The sequence below is a fragment of the Podarcis liolepis genome (assembly GCF_965112155.1).
Source record: "Podarcis liolepis genome assembly, chromosome: 6".
NCBI lineage: Eukaryota > Metazoa > Chordata > Lepidosauria > Squamata > Lacertidae > Podarcis > Podarcis liolepis.
Window position 1 is genome coordinate 55,834,295 of NC_139559.1, and position 19,157 is coordinate 55,853,451.

The 19,157-nt window shown below is 37.8% G+C and overlaps 1 protein-coding gene across 1 annotated transcript in view; it reads right to left on the reverse strand.

Annotated features, from left to right (window-relative positions):
* FAF1 (Fas associated factor 1) overlaps nt 1-19,157 on the reverse strand; it is a 164,987-nt gene that overhangs the window by 39,467 nt on the left and 106,363 nt on the right. The window contains exons 13-14 of the mRNA XM_083509595.1: nt 14,811-14,965; nt 623-759 (exon numbers count right to left, since the gene is read on the reverse strand). Of these exons, the coding sequence (XP_083365721.1) occupies nt 623-759; nt 14,811-14,965 (292 nt within the window). The remainder of the gene's footprint in view (nt 1-622; nt 760-14,810; nt 14,966-19,157) is intronic.

Genomic DNA, 19,157 nt, shown 5'->3' on the forward strand with positions numbered 1-19,157 from the left:
CATCCCATTTAATTTTCACAATAATGCTATAGGGCAAGCTAATATGGGACATGATAGCTTGCCCAAAGTCTCTAAGACTGAGACCCTATATGTAGACTTACCTGGACAGAAATTCCATTGAAGACAAGGGAGCTTATATCTGAGTGGATATGCACAAGAATGCTCTAATCCTAAGAACACTTACTGGAGAGTACTTTTGTAGTAAAATCCTATGCATGTTTACTTAAATCAGCCTCAATGCTGGAAATCTGAAAGGAGATCTATTCCAACAACGAACTTGAATTCCTGTTTCTAAAGCTCTAGCTACAGAAAACTTATCATTCACAGTCTGTCAGCTGTTTTCATTTTTTTGTATACTTGCTGGTAAGCATGAAAAATAAAAGCCATTTGTCACTATTTACACTATACTCCTCTTCATTATTCGAGATGCAAAGAGTAAGAAAATCAGTTTTGGCTGTAGTAAATGCAAAAGAGTATGGTATAAATGCACTGCACTTTACATTTCACTAAGAGGTACTTTCTGAACTAAAGAAGATAAACTATATTCTAGAGAGGACCGACGGCAAATTAACCTGGAAGTTTCAAGAAGGAACATATGCCCAATAGAACCAAAAAACGGTACCTTGTATTACATTCAGCACCTCATTCGATGATCGTTTCCCCATAATAATCAGGAAAAGTGGAAACTGATCTGTTTTCTGAGTTCGAATAGTTTGAGCTACAACGCTACCAAAGTGTCTCGTGCACATCGTTAGAAACCTGGAAAACAGAAACATTTAAAGGGGGATGAAAATTTTGTAAAGCAATGTCCACTTTATTAAAGAAAAGAAAGATTATTAGATTTTGACTAAATTAGCAAGTTTCAAAAGTCCTGCTTGTTCACTTTGTAACCATATCATTGTCAATATTCCCATTTATCCTGTCAATATTCCCATTTATCAATATTTATCAAAGTCAACATTCCCATTTATCATATTCAGAGCTATCAAATTCCATCCTGCAGCAAGTTGGTTCTCATACTGAAGAAAATGAATACCACATTTTAAAATAATGAATGCACCAATGCAAACTATTTTTTCCCTGAACAGAAGAGAATGGAATTAGTCACAATCCAAAGAAAGACCAAGGCCAGCCCAAGACATTTCGAGGTTTAAATAGCATGTTCTACCCTGCAATGTGATGTAGAACCAGATGCTCTGTAGTACAACAAACTCAAAGGTTGTAGTATATTTTAACAGGCCTCCTGATGATGAAATCTGTAGTTTATTTTTCTGTTATCACAAATATATAAAACAATTGGGGGCTCTCAAATATGCAAAGAGGAATGAGAATTTTGGTTATCCTGTTGCAGCAATCCCAAGGCCAGATAAAACAAACTTTTTAGCAGGGGCAGTGTGCCTTGGCATTCACAATTAAAGTGGTTAACAGGTTAATAAATATGGGGTCTATCTGCTCCAAAGGCATTGCTAAAATAAAGAACAAATAAGAGAAAAATGGGGGAGGTGAGAGAGTGCTAAATGATAGGAATAAATTCTACTCCAATAATATATCTCCATATGCTTTAACATCTGGGGAAGCATGTCTACAATACATTCTCATTTCATTCACTGCCAAGGCAAGCATGGACTTCTGTCACACATTCATGTCTGGTGGAATTCTCAACTTTCAGACCATTAACACTAATCATATGGCTGTTAACAGCACTTAGAACATTTAGAGCAAGCACTTAGAATGCATACACATCACACCATTTTACTATTACCTACAATAATTGTCTTGAAAGGCTTCTGGAAGTGCTGCAATGGAAGGAGGAAGAAAAGTGATGATGAGTGGGGTCTAGGGAGGTTTTCCTTCCATTTTTGGGTCCCGCACTCTGTTGTGAGACAACTGACTTACGCCACAGGGTGGGACAAAAAAAACCTCCTGTCTTTTGGTAGCTTGGAAGCCAAAGCAGGACATCTGGGATTGGGATCAGAAGCCTTTCATGGAGTTTAACAAAAAAATCAAACAAAAATTCAAATATCCTCCAATACATATTAAGACACTAAAAACACTGCATCAAATTGCAATCACAAACTTTATCAATACAGTAGCAACAACATATCTGTTGGGTTCCAGGTAATATTTAACCTCAAAGACTCAGAGGAAAAAATGCATGGTCAATTGGCTTTGGAAAACTGACAATAAGAGGGACAAGTTAATCCCTACAGGGAGAGAGTTCCACACCTGGGGTGTGACGACAGAGAAGGCACCATATGAGGGTAACCTCTGCTTCACTGCATCTCCTGAAGTATTTTTGAACAAATCTTTCAAGAGTCCAACAGAATTTCAACACTGACTTTCGTTGAAATTTCTAAAAATGAATGAAACTGACTGAAGTACCACTTCCTGGGATTTCAGAAGTGCTAGAATCAGTTTCCTTAAGATAAGTCTCTTACTCAGGCAGAACAAAAGAGATCTACTTAGAATTCTGCATGCTGTTTCTAATTTTCAAACACAAAACATTTAACCATGTTTTGAGCACCAAGCTCCACCTGTTTACCAAGAGCAGGAAAGATAGAGAAAGCAGTTATGATTGCAGTAATATACTCACACTTACTTGGAAGTAAGCCCCATTGATTGGGTCATATACAAGGTAAGTGGTATCTCAGTTACAACTGCTACATATGCACCGGAATAAACTACAAGGCTCAAAGTAATGTAATGATGCCTTTTAGTTGAATCTTTAGATGCTGAATTTGTCATCAAGACACAACATACAGTACCATCCTGAATGGTTCAGTGTGCTGGTATTGTTGCATGAAGTTGTGTGGATAACTATGACCACACCAAAACATTAGGGCTCAAAACAACATGGAATGGCACCAGAAATCTATCATTTGTGACATCTCACTTCACAGAAACACCACTTCTGAAATTACCATGGCTCTGTCACACTGTATTGAATGGATAATTGAACTCATCCCAAAAGAACTCTAGCAAACCTAACTTTTGCTGTACTTCACATGACTATACAAATGACTATACACATGACTATACAAATCTGCAAGTATTGTGTATTGTACCCTTTACTAGGTATCAGCAACTAAACTTAAGAGCTTCAGAGTAAAATACAAATCTAGAAAAAAAAATGCCAACAGAATAAAAGTTGGGGACTTATTTAATTATGAAATTATGAAATACATATACTGCTTTATACCTAGAGATAATATTTTAATATAAAATTTGTAAGTTCAATTAGTAGCAATAAAAATCAATGACTTTTACTCAAGAGTTACGCTTCTGGATATAGTACTAGCCTTCTTCACTTTCATACTTACTAGTGCAGTCTTAAAACAATAATTCTAAGCTTTTGGCCAAAAAATGCCTTCATCCATTAGCATACTGAAGTCTGGCATTAGTATTCTTAACACGATCCTGAATAAATGAAAAAACTGATAAAGCTTTTCTCTTCCATTAGAGGACTGTTTGAAATTAGCATTTCTTTCAAGAGAAAAGGGTAGCTTATGATATGTTTTCAGATCTGATGGTAAAAAGTAAATGTCATAATAATAATGAATTATGAAAGACCAAATGCAAATATAGAATGCTTTAATAAGATCCAATTTAATAAAGTCTGTAAAAATAATGGACTTTTAATAACACAGGTCACAAAAGGCAAAACAGTGGAAATTCTGAGGACTAGCCACTGGTACAGGCTTATTAATTCTTAATTATGTTCATGAAAGGCAACTTAAATCATGTGTTTTCTTATGCCTTATGATAATATTTTAGGTAACAACTGATCTTGAAATGTATGCACTATCTGATGAGCAAAGTCCTGTTGTCTCATGCATTAGAAGGTAAATCTATTTGAAAAGACAAGCGGCATTAAAATGTCACAGGCTGAGAAGCATTTGATATCAAAATCCAAAACAGAATCACGACACTTCGCTTTCCTATCAGCGGGAAAAATCTCAACATCTACACTTCAGAAACCTAGAATGACAAATAATGGAAGTCAAAACTAGGCTTCCTATTGAGAGCTGCTAAAAGTCTGAAAACAAATTAGACCCAACTTTGAATCTCCGCTGGCCTCGTTTCAGTAGAATATATAAACTTAAGATGGAAGCCACGGAACACATTTGTTTATTAAGGGTAAAATTTAAAAAAATATTTCAAACTAATGGAAGTGCAGGTGGCATCATCATTGGAATGCATCATCAGGCTGCCACCACTGAATGGAAACTAGAGGGTTGTGATGTTACTAGTGGGTGGTGTTTGGCAGCTGCAGAGACTTTCAGGGTAGTTTGCACTGTGCAAGCTCTATGCTCCTGGAAGAGGACAGTCAGATGGAAGATGTCCTTGGGCTGCGCTTTAAGCAAAGTTACTCAAGAAGACAAGCTGCTCCAAACTTGAGGATACAGAGAGGACAAAGGGGGGGGGGAATCTGCACTGGATATAACTTTGCTCTAATTGTGCCATTCAATTGATAGCGTTCTGGCCCAGTCTGCGCACCATGGTAACCCAAACTCCTGCTTTGCTTCTCCGCTATGGCAAACAGGAGCAACAAACCACAATTGCTGGCTTACTGTTACATCTGAACTAGGGACTGTAGTTGACTTTGATCCAACATGAAGCCAAGATTTGTTCTCGGCTTACCAATTGTGGTGGGTATGGATCAAATGAACGACAATCCCAATTTGGAGGCCTTGTTGCTGGTGCTACCTCTGGCTTCTGCTTGGTTGGTGTTGACCCGTGACATGGCTTTTTTGGTAGTGGCTCCCCATTTTTAGAATAGCCTCCTTGGTGAGGTGTTATTGTCTCCTTCATTATTGACTCATGCAAAATTTAAAGACATTCCTGTTTACCCAAGCATATGATGGCTATGAGCTACTGGCTATGGCAACCTTGAAATTAGTAACTGTGAAGCTATGTGACTGTTTTTAAAAGTTTTCAGTGGTTTTAAAATGTTTTAAATATGTTTTTAATTTATCTTAAGTTGTTTTGTTTGAATGTTGTAATATTTGCTGCTCTGGGATCCTTTGGGAGGAAAAGTGGCATACAAATAAATAAAATACACTAAGCCAAGGATTGTGGTTTGCTGTTCCCACTAGGAAAGGAGTGAAGCAGGTGCAATCTCCACATTGGCTGTAAACAATCAACTATGGTTTACCATGATATAGAAACTGGACCAGTGATTTATAACCACAACCAAATTTAAATTCTAAAGAAATTAATCTTAAGCATCAATCTGGTAAAACCAATTTGATGAGCCATGACCTGAAGGTCAGTTCTAGAATTATTTAAGGTCAATCAAATCAGCCCCTTGAAGATAAGAGACAATATATGCTGACCTATCTTCTGGGTGTGTGTGTTTTTTAAGATAAAGCTTAAAAGTATCTTTCCTCATAGAAGAGATGCTTTAGTGTCTTTCCAAAGCAAAAAGAATACTTGTTGAATATTAAACACGTAAGACATGTAATTATTTAACATTATTAATTTTATACTCTGCAAAGTCAACACAAGTCTCATTAAAATGTTAATTTAAGAATAACATTTTATGTATTAATATTTAAATTTTAAATGTAAAACTGAAGGATGAGATATGTAATATTTAAACAGGGTATCTATGCATGATTGTCTTAGTACAGTCTGCATGTGAACCACTTAACCCCAACTTTCTTTAAAGACAATTGCTATTTTTTACTGGGCTCACACCATTTCTTGCTACATCTTTCTGCAGGCAATGACACTTTTATTGCAATCAGTCCAGTCAACACTAAACTAATTGTTTCTGTTTAGGAAGTTTATTTGAAAATATTAAGATTGTTTGAGGCTATGTGCCTCTTCATCTGTAACTCTCAGAGTAGATACAGTTGAGCTTGATGGACTAGCCATTAAAATAATACAAAGCTAAAGAAACATAAAGGTCCCATCCTGCTGTAAGCCACTATGACTAATTTACATATTACTTACTGTCCATGATTGCCACTGAAAACTTTTCCACTTGTGTATCCATATTGTGTGTGTTATCCTTAAAAAGGTGTCGTGGGCCAGGAATCAGGTTCACCTGATGAACAGCATCCTGAAAGGGGAGGAGGTGGAGTGACTCCACCTGCAGTTGATCAGCCTTCAAGGACTCAGAGGGGAAGGCACTGGTGAGAACCAACTGGCTTCAGCCTTCTTAAGCAGTTTCCAGCAGGAATCAATTGCTGGTAACAATGCTAGTAGTTCTTGGCCCTACATTGCTGCTCCCTGCTCGTCTTGACCCTGGACCCAGTGATCACTGGATTCCCTGACCCCTAGACTGTCTGGTCATGTGGATTGCTGTTTGCTTGACCCCAGGACTGGACCTGACTTTGAATGCTAACTCTGCCTCCAGGCATGTACACCTCAGAGACTCTCCCATTCCACTGAGCTCAGCAACCAGACTATGACAAAAGGTTCCACTGAGCTCAGCAACCAGACTATGACCTTTTTTTTATCAGTCTACAAGTGTGGAGTATTTTAACACTAGCATCACAAAACTATGAAGCAGTTAGAATGCAAAACTGTGCATTTAAATGTTCCTCCTCACATCATTAATAGCAGGGAAGGGTTTTGAAGTGGCAACAACAGGTGGAAATTGGTCCTGAGAAGTAAAATGAAGAGTGTGGTAATTCTCTGTAATGTGCCATTTTGCAAATCTACACAAATAGAACAGTAACCATGGGTGAGTTATTCATAATTCATCTGGGGAAGCAGAAGACTGGCAAAGGTCATTATTGAGTGATAAAATCGCCCCAACCTTGCCCATGCCCAAGGAGTTACTGTGATGAGGCTCTGGCCTGCTGACTAGAACAATCTATTCCTCCCAGCTATCTGGCGTCTATTAGCTTTGTTACAAGTTGAGAGAGAAAGGAAAGAGGGAAGCATAAAAAAAGAACAGCTCTACAGGTTTGAAACATTTTAAACTCAGGAGTTAATCATCACAGCAAATTTATTAGCATACAGTTATGTTCCACTTATGTGTGGGGCAGCAAAAGAGGTTGGAGAAAATATTTTGGGGAGTGGAAGCAGCTACCTCATATTAGCCCAGGAGAAATACCAGATTATATAACCTCTTGAAGATCAGTGGCTCTGTGTGGGATTTTAAATTCAGGTAGCACTTCAAGCATGAGGGGGGCATGACACTGTACAGTATGATCCAAGAAAGGGTATTCTTATGATCCCTCTGCAAATACAGTGCTGGTTACTGCAATGCCCGATTGTCAAAGACTCCATACTTTAAAAAACTAGGTGTAATAATCTTGTTGCTTACTGAGTCCTCCTGATAAGAAAAAGGCCAGGCACCCACATAGATTCTGTCTTTGTGATTTTGATAACAGAATCGTTGAGATATTACTGATGCAGCTGTAGGCTTTTGTAAGTGTAAATGGAATTGTGCCCAAATGCCTTCACTCTTTTTTCCTCAGAGGCCGGCATCAGCCAACCACTCTTCTGCATCACAGCTCTTTTACAAATAGCACCACAGGATCCTATTCTTTTGCACCTTCTGCTCTACAAGTCTGAGCGATGAAAGGACTTGACACTGAAGATGTTTAGGCCACATCGTTATCAAAAAAGTCATGATGCACAGTTCTACAACAGGATTTTCCCTCTTTATAATGCCATGACAGTCCTAAGGTTTCTCAACACAGGGGAGCACTGGACCAACTAAGGCTGCAATCTTACACGCTTCCCTTAAAGTAAGTTTTATTGAATTTGTGGGACTTAGTAGGTATGCAAAGGATTATACTGTTAATGATGTATTTAGTATGGGCTAATTAAGGTGCAGATGAAATGCCAGAAGGTTACAGCTGTAACGTATTTTTTATGAAGCAAATACAACTTTATATATTTCCAGAACCTGGTCTCTATCTTGATCTGAAAATACATTGGTATTAATTTGGTAACCTCATGCAGGGATGGAGTCTACATGCTATACTACATAAAAGGCTTCTTTTGAGTTAAAACAACATATACTTAGATCTTAAGAGAATGTATTGCGTTAATTTCAATCCCATAACTAAGGGCCTTCTGTACAATCCATCCAACTATACTTATCTTCATTGGAGCCTTTGCACCATAGCCTAGCAAGTTTCTTTCAAAGGCAAGGATGCAATATCCTGCTTCTCTGTAACAGACTGGGAGTGGTGTACATAAATCTAATGGTTATTCATGCATGTATGTTTTCTTCATGCAACAAAGAGATCAAGTTGTTGTTGTTGCTGTTAAAATTAATGGTTAAAATTAATGGCCATTAAAGTGGCAAAACACTTTACTGAACAGCAAAGAGGGGAGCTAATAAAGAGTTCCTTTACTCAAATTGTACAGCAGAGGAATGCATGGTCACCAACAAATCGGCATAAGAATTAAAACAGTTCTGTCAGTCATCACTAACTGCATCAGAAAACCACCCAGGGCATACCTCTAGCATCCAAACAACAACATACTAGACAGACAGCAACGCCACTTGTGATCCACAACAATTTCTTACAAACTTGCTACCTGTTGAAAGAATTGCATTTTTCCAGATATGACATACTGCAAATTTGAGTGCAGGGAAACAGTGATTTCTCCACAACAGGATATAAATTTGAAGAAAAATATATGGACTGTGAACAAAAATGAGAAATCAATACATATTTACTGTCCAATAAGAATTTATTTGTGAGGGAAAGCTTTTTATCAGTTTTCAAGACTCTAGTTTTAGGACTTTTCCATTCTAGATTTTGATTTTTCATTTATCTAAATACTGACCCTAAACTGATCTATTTTAGAGCAGGGATTCCTTGCTGCATTGCATGATGCTCTCCTATACATACAGAATCAACACAAGGAGTAGAATACCAGCAGGTATGGTGAATGGTTTAGAAGCACTGCAACGTACACCAAGGCTGGAGCAGCTTCAACAGTTCACACTGAGGAGTTGTAAGCCAATGCCACCCCTTTCCTGATGACCCCTGCAACTGAGGGGATATGGAGTAGGAACCCAGGACTGAGGCCAATGCTCAACTGAATGGCATGGAGTAAGATGTAACATCACAACAGTTTCTGGAATGTACTCTTGTTTAATTCATTGACTAAAGATTCTGCACATACAATCATTTCAAGAGCAGAACAGCCTGTCCTTCAGCGGTACAAGAATTCTGCGTATTAATTTGATAAAATGAGCCTAGGGAGTATGACTGGCATGCAATGTTATTTGGAGTAATTTAAACAAAAAACGAAGCCAGATCAAAGGAGGAAAGTTGTGCACCTTTAACATTCATAAACCTATAGGTCATCAATCACAACTTTCCTTTTCTAGATGTGGAGCCCTTAATGTCCTTTTGATACGTATTTCAAAACACCTAACAGGGTATCCTCTCAAAGAGTATATATGTTTAAATATGGATTTTCCTTGTTTAGTAGACATATTCAGCATTACAAACAGCTCTTGCGCTATCTGAATACAGGCTGTGTGAAGAGACAATCACCTTTCATCCCTTCCCTTTTTTCTTCATTTCTTGCTATTAGGAAACCATTCACAAGTGCAACCCTGAACAATGTTATGCAGTAATTATGACTACATGACAAAGAGATGTGAACAATTACTGAGGCTGTTTTGAAACCCTATACTAATAAAGTCATTAGATGCTGCCCTTGCCATGATCCTTCTAAAAGCTTCTGAAGTTACAAGAACACACAGCATTGTTTGTAGGGACAATTGCTGCTGGCAGAATGCAAACCTTGAGTTTAACCATGCTTCAAATTGATCTTGACATTCTGTTAAGACCACCACTAAAATCAAAAGCAAAGGAGAAAAGGAGAAAATGAGCGGGTGGGATATAATCAAGAAACAGGAGGGTTCCCTCCTCAACTTCTCTCCTCTGCTTCTTCTACAAAACAAGCCACAGACAAAATGACAAACTTGCCTGGTAGTAAATCTTTATTTCTTAAAACATTAATTAGACTCCTGACCCGGGCACCTTTAAGCACCTTTGATAATTATGTTGTTGTAAGTAAATTGAACTGTGTTTAAATTATTATAGACAAAATAGAAGCAATTTTTGGCAAACTTAGACAAAAGTCTAAGAATGGACTGCTATCTAAACAGCAACAGATCCAATTCTTTTGCAAGTTACCTCTTGCTAAATTTTATTTCATTCCATGAGAATCCATCAGAACTGAAGGCAAGTGAGTGATGCTTAAACTGGCTGCTGTATTTTTTATGTCTTCCAACTAAATCACAATGTGACTTTGGGCATCTGTCATCACTTGCATGTGCACGGAGACCAGTGCATACAAAAGCAGTAAACCTACTGGTTTTCATTCAGATGAACTAGCAAAAAGGATGTGTGATCTGTGAATTTGGCTAATTATTCGGTCATGGAAATAAGGAAATGTGTATGTCAATTACCCCTTTTTTAAGCTGAGACACTAAAGGAGAAAGAAACATTTTAAAATTAAGACTAGCAAGCACCGGCCAAGGAAAAGAGGATTTGAAATATTGTACTCAAGGGCTCGGGGCTAAACACAACAAACAGACATGTGTTTGGTCAATGAGTTTGATCCTGAATTGCTGATGAGTTATAACCATGTGCATAGAAATTGATATGATTCTTCAGTAGCTGCTATTATTTAACTTGCATTTTATTTAACTTGATAAATTAATTGTGGCTTTGTTGGTTTTTTATGGTTTATGTCAACCACTTTGGGTGCCAGAATAATAAACTTTATTATTATGCTAACAATAATATGGCCATCACGTAAGGCTGAGCATCAGTGCTCCACTGTGGACTTCCTGGCCCCACATAATCTCTTTCAATCCTCCATCATAATGAGAGGAAGGTAAAATGCAATTTTAGGTCTGACTCCTTCTGCAGATAATAGCGGCTTTGAATAAAGGCTGCAGAGTGAGGAAATGGAGAGAGAACGAACCAATAGACTGCAGTAGTAATGTACCTGGTTTGGCAATCCAATTGTCCGCTGTTCAAATTGGACGATACTTTGTGGAAATATGCATACAATAGCTTGGATTCTAAGAAAAGTGAGCAGAAGGAAGTTCACAGAAGGAAAGGTCCCTTCCTCCCCTATCCCAGCAGCCACCAGTGCTATCACCAGCTTCTCCAGAGGATCAGGGGCTCCTCCTGAACAACATGGAAAAAGGTATGATGGGGGTTTCTGGAGCAGGAAGAACCCACCAAAAATCATGTCTGACCCTCCAGGCAGGAGGAACAATTTTTCTATGAATGTCTTTCCACCCACTTAAGAGTCCAAGACATTTGCTTTAATTTTCAATAAAATATCTAACCTTAATCTGTCCTCATACCACCAAAGTGACAAGTCCATATTATTAACAGGTATTTGTAGATACACATAACAAAGTCTATCAACAATCATAGCCAGGACTTTATATTTTTAATATATTGTGTTGGGAAGATAGTAATTTAATATTACCCCATCTGTTAGATTTATAAAGTAGCCTGCACAACTTTCATGTGATAGCACTATGGTCTCTAGTTAGCAATTCCTCACTATCCCCATGCTGCATGAATAACCCTGCAGCCTAAGAGTAACCTAAACTTATATGTATATATTAAGTATTAATTGTATTTTGACCTTCCCTATGCTCCACCTAGAATGGAAGCATGGCTGGGAGGGAAAAGAGAAGGCTCTCTCAGTGGCTGCACCCAATATCTTACCTCATGAAATGTGGCTGGCACCCTCTGTCACTGTTTTTCACTGGTTGTTGAAGACTTTTTTTTCTGGCAGGCTTTTCTTATATGAGGTTGACAATGTTGTAATGATTTTTTAAAAACTGCTGGTGTCATCTCTTTTGAAAAGTTTTTTTTGCTCATTTTATTAAATCGCAATCTTTATAGGCTGTAAGACACCCTGAGCAGAGTGTATTTATACAAGAAGGGTGGTTCTAAATGCTCTAATGAAATAAAATTAAATAAAAAATAGTTTGTTTATATATAGCCATTTGAAAACTGCTATACAATAATTCCTTTGTCATAAACTGATAGCAAAACCCAAAAGTGTAAGCTTATGCATCTTATTGTATTTCACAATCAGGTTCTAGATCCATTGAGAATAGCTATAAAGCCTTAAACAAGCCCTTTATTAAGTGTTTCTAAAAGTGTCATAAGGAGTTAATAGGACACAGCTGTACAGACTCTTTCTAATAAGCAGCTTCTGTCGCTTTGGTCACCACAGGTGTCTCTGTAACCTGCAAACTCTTATAACTAGTGTATCAAAGTTGTGCTACTTAATAGACTTCTTTAGTAAAACACAACAAAGCAATGACATGCCTGTTGATTGTCAGTCATAAAAAACCTCCCTCAAACACAGATTTTCAAAAGAAACTACACTGCAATTTTTTGTCATTGTAAAATAAAAGAAACTAGAGAATTACACAGAGACTAGAACAATACAACAGCAGGCAGTCGACTGAACTTAGCCACTGCAGATGGTTTAGAAATAGTGTTTCCTTCGACACCAAGTTGTGGGATAAAAGGAAAGGAGGGAACTCCCTACTCCCAGTGAATGGCAGCATGTAAGATTTAGCCCAATCTCTTGTCCACATATTTTGCCGTGTTAAAAAGCATAGTTACTTCATTCATATCTGTGTTGGAAAGTACTTTTTATCCCTCTTTTCAATAGTAATTAAAACAATTAAAAGCATGGGTCAACACTGTGAGCTAATCTAAATTAAATTAAGATTATGGTAAATGCATCCAAGTAGTCTGTGGAGTATTATGCAAGAACATTGCATGTTTCAGTCTTAATTTGAAAAGTTAACTGCAATTAACTCATTTGTAAGTTACCGGGCGGCATGGTGGAAGAATGCACATGTCAGTGAACTAGTCCGATAGGAACACAAAACCATGTGATTTCTTAAGTGCTCTGTTTATATTAAGTAACAATTATCAATAGCAACATGGAATGAGACCATCCTTGAAGTTAATAAAAAGGAGATCAGCTACTACAATTTTAAGATCCTTCCATCATAAAAATATATAGACATAGGCTCATTGGTACATACAATATTTCGAAAGACTATCATGATGAATGACATAACCTACACATTCCACCAGTTACAGAAAGAACTTTGGTAAGGAACTATTGCCAGCAGACAATTCAGTGCAATCTAAAGCCCAACAACTGTATCACCATATGGGAAAACTTTTGCCTTTATTTATAACAATTAGGCTGCATTTGACGAAAGTCAAATGGATCAGATTAAATCCAGTGTAGCAATTCTGGTTATTACTCATATTACAAAACTTTCCCACATGAGCTCAACACAGAGGTCCTTCAAACTAAACTTCCTGTGGTGTATTAAAAAACTATTAATAACAAAGAGACAGATGGGAAATTGGTGTTTGTAGATGGTTCTGGTATTACACTTACATATCTATGCAACGCAATAGATTCTATACAGTTCATCAGGATGTGGGAACAGGTTGCAACTTGCTTACACCCCACAGGTCCATCCCACTGCTTTATTCTACCCCATAACAGAAAGTTCTCTCCTTTCTAAAGTCCCCATCCCAGACACAACAGATCACTGCATCAATCTGCAGGAGGTTTGTTACACTTCCTTCTTATACCACCATTGAATTCATTCTCCAAGTCTGAATCTTTATATAGCCAAACTGGCATCACCACACACAAAGGGGAAGTATCATCAGGTGTGGAGAGAGCCCAATGGTTTCCACCCAAAATGAAAAATCTTTAGGAAAACACAAGCCTGAGGAAGAAACCACAAAACAGGTAAAAGAGGACTTGGTATGTGTCAATCGGCACAGAATGCTGATTTAGTATTGGGGGCTAATAGACAGAAAATCAAGTGGAGGAAAAAGAATAGGACAGAGTATATGCTGAAAGAAGGCATGACTGGTAGGCTAGAAATCTGAACTGAAGAAGGCCACACTGGCCCAGTTCACATTACATATTAAGCATTAGTTAAAACTATGAAATAAACAATTTGAATGAGCAGCATGCTAGTGCATGCTTCTCAAAAGTGGATGCATTTCAAAAGTCCACATTATGCTGCTCCCCTGTTCCAGCTATGCTGGTGAGGAAACAAGTCAGACTCTGGCTTCTCATTAAGTATACCTGCACTCATGGTTGTTTCTCTCCAAGATTTGTTCTTGGCTTACCACTCATGGATTCTTTAGGTATAATAATCTTCATATTTTTCCACACATGGAACAGCAAGCTAGTTAGTTTCCTTCCTGGCATGGAAGCAGCAGGGATGGAAGAAGAGTGAAGAACGGGCATTTGAGCAGTGTGTACCAGCAAGCTCATTCACATTGAACTATAGTTTATTTTAACTACGGTTTGATATGATGTGTGAATCAGATCGCCGCATCTCTTTGTTGAAGGTTCCACTTGTTGATAATATGCTTTCCAGGTCTTCATTGGGTGATGGTGACTCTAAATGTATCCTCCAAGGCACCAGAAAAGGATGCAGTCATAATGCCTCTCACTCAGATATTTCACTGGTTCTCTTGCTCACTCTCCTCATTCATCTACTAACCCTGGCAGACAGGAGGAAGAGAATGGCCCAGGAGACTTGTGAATGAACAGAGTGGGGAAGGGTGTGTTGGACGCACAGTGGCTGCATCCTGAGAACATTAGCCTGTGAAAAGTAAATCACTGAACAATGCAAGATAAAGGCGGCGGGGGGGGGGGGGAGCAGTCCCAAAATCTATTATTTAAACAGACGGTATACTATGTAACATATATTATAAAGATACACTGAGTTTCTTGAGTTCTTAAAACAGTTTAATATTCAACTCCAAATTATTTACCTTGCTCTGTTTGCTTCTTTTGTCATATCCCATGCCCAGGTTATGAAGTTCTGACTAAGGTAGGAGACGATAGATTCGGCACAAAGCATTTGAGAACAGAACACGTTGGTTAGCACACTTTCATCATGGTGGAGGTAGACAGCAAGCAGCTTTCTCTGAAAAACAGGGGGGAAAGTGTTAGCATGATAATTTTATTTATTTGCCCCCCCCCCCCCACTTTCAGATATAAGTGAAATTTCTGTCTCAGCCCTAACCAAATATTTTGGAGGCATCCTATTGATATTGCTGGAACATCCTTTCAACAATCTCAGCACCCAGCACTCCGCTGCTGCTTCCATAGAAACAATTCTTTGTTTAATGGTATTTGGAGAGAAAGTGAACTACTCTATTCTTGCGATCAAGAACCCATGGCCAAAATGTTTATTTAAGAACATTTTTTTTCTACAGAAATAATAATGTTGTGACTATTATATAAAAAGAAGAAAAGCCATGTTTACATTCTGTCATGATCATCAAAATTGAATTTTGAATTTAATCAGTTGCAAATACTTAAAGTACTACTGTACAACCAATAGCTGATTTTAATGCAATGGCATTAGGATAGGAGGTTTACTATGCATTAGGGAGAGGGAGAATTAAACAAGGGATGTAGCACCACATTTCCTTTTGTGCACAGCAACACACACAAAATGGATCTAGGGAAATTGTGTATTCAAAACTTTCTCTGGATCTGAGGCAAAATCACTCATTTACTTGGGTTGTAGTCCTATGGAAAGAGCATTCCTGTGCAAACTAATCCCTGATTCCCAGGCCACATGGGTAAAATTATATTGTGAATTGGGTAACATCCATCTGTTCACAAAAGGGATCCAGCAGAAAGGGGTGAGGCAAGGCAAGGCAATTTCCCCTTCCCCAAGCAGCTCACAATGCTACCTTCCACACTGTTTTGCAGGGTACTCAACTCTGGAGCAGCATGGGGGCTATATGGGAAAATAGCCTCACCCACCACTAACCCCTCCACCCAAACTCCATTCATAGAAAGTCTCAATCTAACAGAGTATATTTATCTCATAACAACACTGATTTTTGTTTCAATTTCCTTTTTAAACTAACTAAATTGTTGACTTTACAGTAAGTTTAATAATGTTACTCTAGCACACTATGCTGTTGCTTTGTTTTACCCAACATCTCAGGGGAAATTGATAACTATCAAATTAACTATCAAATTGCCTAGATTCTGAATTACGTTTGAAAATACAGCTGCTGATATAAAAAGAAAACTCACCAAAAAAATTCTGATACCACACAACTCATAGCTTGGAAATGTTATATAAAATTTTGCAACATAAAATTTCATTCATTTACAATTTAGATAAACCTAAGTATTAATTTCACAGGTAGTTTCAAATCGTAATTTCATAGGTAGTTTTGTACTGCTGGCAGTTTCACAAGAAGCATTATTCCAGGAGGCTGCAGTGGCAAAGCCCACCCTAGAAAGATGAGGTATAGTTCCGTTCCTAATATTTCAGCTTCTGTAGACAACAGACAAATTTAAGTGAAGCTTATTAAAATATTGTCCTGTAAATAAGCCCGAAAACATTACCAACCTGCAACTTTTTTCAACTAGCCTAAGAAAGTAGGAGCCTGTATTTCCATGGTGGAAATGTGGGCTTCGTTTTGTAAGTGCCTTCTACCAAATGGACTGATGTGGGGAAGATGTTTTGCTGGCTCCAGAAGAAGCGAATCCCATTCATCTGCTGCCAGCATGGGAACCAAGTGGGTTGGTGGAGCAGAGATGGCCTTGTCCACCAGCCTGCTCAATTTCCTTACAGCCTATGGCTACCTGGCAAGCTGTTCCGACATAAGGCTATTAAGCTTCTTCTTCTTTAAGAGACACGAGTAATAATGAGCAAGCATCTTTCATGAAAACTATTGTCTTTTTATGATACATTCAAATCTGCCCCACAAGGAATTGGCCAAGATGCAATTAGATCAACACATAATGTGGGTTCTGAAATTGTGTTTCTGGAACACATTTTAAAAACAGTTTGCAATATGGCAAGAGGCAGGGGTTATAGGGAGTAAGAAATAGCACTGGGCATACCCAAAGTAACTCTTTGGATCAGAGCCAATGTATTTAACCAGCTAAAAATTGCCAGTTAAAAATAAATATGTTGAATGCATAGAAACATCTGTTCTAACAACATATTCATTTTAAATCAGCACATTTATAAAATACAGAGTTTGTGTAAGTCCTCAAAATCAATTTTAAAAGTATAAAACATTTCAACAGTAGACTTTGGAAAAGGGATTAGACATTTACATTAATGTTTGTCCGCTTTAATTTAAAAAGCGATTCAAAACCAAGTACACATGCACCAGAAAAGGCCACCAATAAGCCTAACATGCACAGTTCCATATAAGTGCAGCCAACAATGTTGACTGAAACTAAACTTGAAAATCCAGGGCACTAATGCACAATATCAGGCAATAAAACAGCATCTCAGTGGTGATATTTAATTTAAAAAAGAAGAAAGAGGCAGGAGAAGATCAGGCACTGTCTGTTTTGGAGGATCAGCCATTCTGCATTTCAAAGCGTGGATCTCTGCAATATCCAGGTTACTGTGCTAGAATCTCCACTATTATATAGCAGTTGTAAGAGGGGGAGGGCAAAGATGTGTTTACTCAGTGATTAGGGCCTTAGAATAAGCCGCTAGCTCCTAGAGAGACAGCTCACCACTTATTCATTTGGGCCAATTCACAAAGCCTAGAAAGATTAAACATCCATGCTGAGAAGACAAGCGAATGCAGACGGTGAAAAAGAAATAAAAATTCTTTAAAAACTCTTAGATGACTTCATTATTTTTTCCACAAGGAAACTTTAGGAAAGTGTTTAGTTAGAGAAAAACCCACATTGACCTCTCCCTAAACCCTTAATCTTTCCTTTGTGGTGGGACTGCTTTGTGGTAAGCGGATGGCTTTGCTCTCCTCTTTTCATTGGGAGCAGAGAAAAAAAGGCTCTTGAGAAACTCCTTTCGTCCCAAAGAAACAACCCCATGAAACTGTTAAATATAAGATTCCATGTGAATGAACTTTCCAAAATATGTACAGTTTAAAGCTAGGAGTTGAGGCCAAATACTAGAAAACAAGGCAGGTGCACACTTTAGCATATGTAAATTAGGAAATGGCCAAAAATATTTAACTACCCCCATTTATCGATCAAAATGCCATTTGGATTTCAAATTCAGATCATTCAGTGTTGCCATTTCTGTCTGCAGTTGATTGGATTTGTAGCTGTTACATATTGGCACGAAGTAGAATCATATTCAGTCTATTGGCTAAAGGTGCCTTGGATTAAAAAAATATATATACTAAAGATCCAAAAGCACTCTGGGGAGGAAATGTCTACCAAATCTCAAAACTTCCAATTTACCAACATTAATAACAATTTCATTTAAAATATACAGGCAACATTTAGCAATAGTATGTGTAATGATTTGAGTCTGTGTTTTTCCTAATACCAAGAAACCTTGCAATTGCTTCATTTCTACAAAAGAATCAATTAAAAACAAATCCACACAAACTGTTTTGGATGAAGCAGCAGCGAAATCGTAAAACACGAGAAGAAACCATCAATCAAAATGCTGAGTGGTCTTGAGGAGGTTAGCTTTTCAGTGATCAAACTCCTTAGCAAAGTTCCCGGGAATGTATTAAGATAATAGGAGCTTTGTCCCTTTAGATCTTCCTCTGTGAGGAAGTGAGGTAACAAGATTACTAAAAGGGCATTATCTGGAGAAAGTATTACTTGGAAGTGACACCACTATTTAATTCTGAGGAAGATTTTTCTTAAAAGCACCTGAGCTAGCCGCCAAAATCCAAATGGCTCACAATGTGATTTGGGGGCCTAGCTTTTGAAAATCTTACCTGAGCTGTTGGCTTGAGTGAGTGAAGCTTAAAACATGCCTAAATTCTCTTAAATTCTGTTTGGTTAATTTTGGTTTGTTTATTTATTAAAATTCTATTTAAGAGAAAAATTGAGAAATTACCATGGTTCAGTCATTAAATATCAGATATTAGTATCTGGCATGATCTCTTTCCCTAGTGCATTGTATCCTTTGGCAGACTTGCCTCAGAAAAGTACTTAATTTTTCAACCCAACAATCCTAAAAGGCAGAATATGCCACCATTTGAAATATATAGGCAGGTATCCCTTAATTTTGAAATACTAATTGCTTCTGAATGTAGGTGAAGCTTGTTAAGAATTATAAATTATTCTTAAATCCAGTTTAATTTTCTGATCTTGCATTTGCAGCTATTCCCCCCTTCCATCAGTCTTAAGAAACCAAA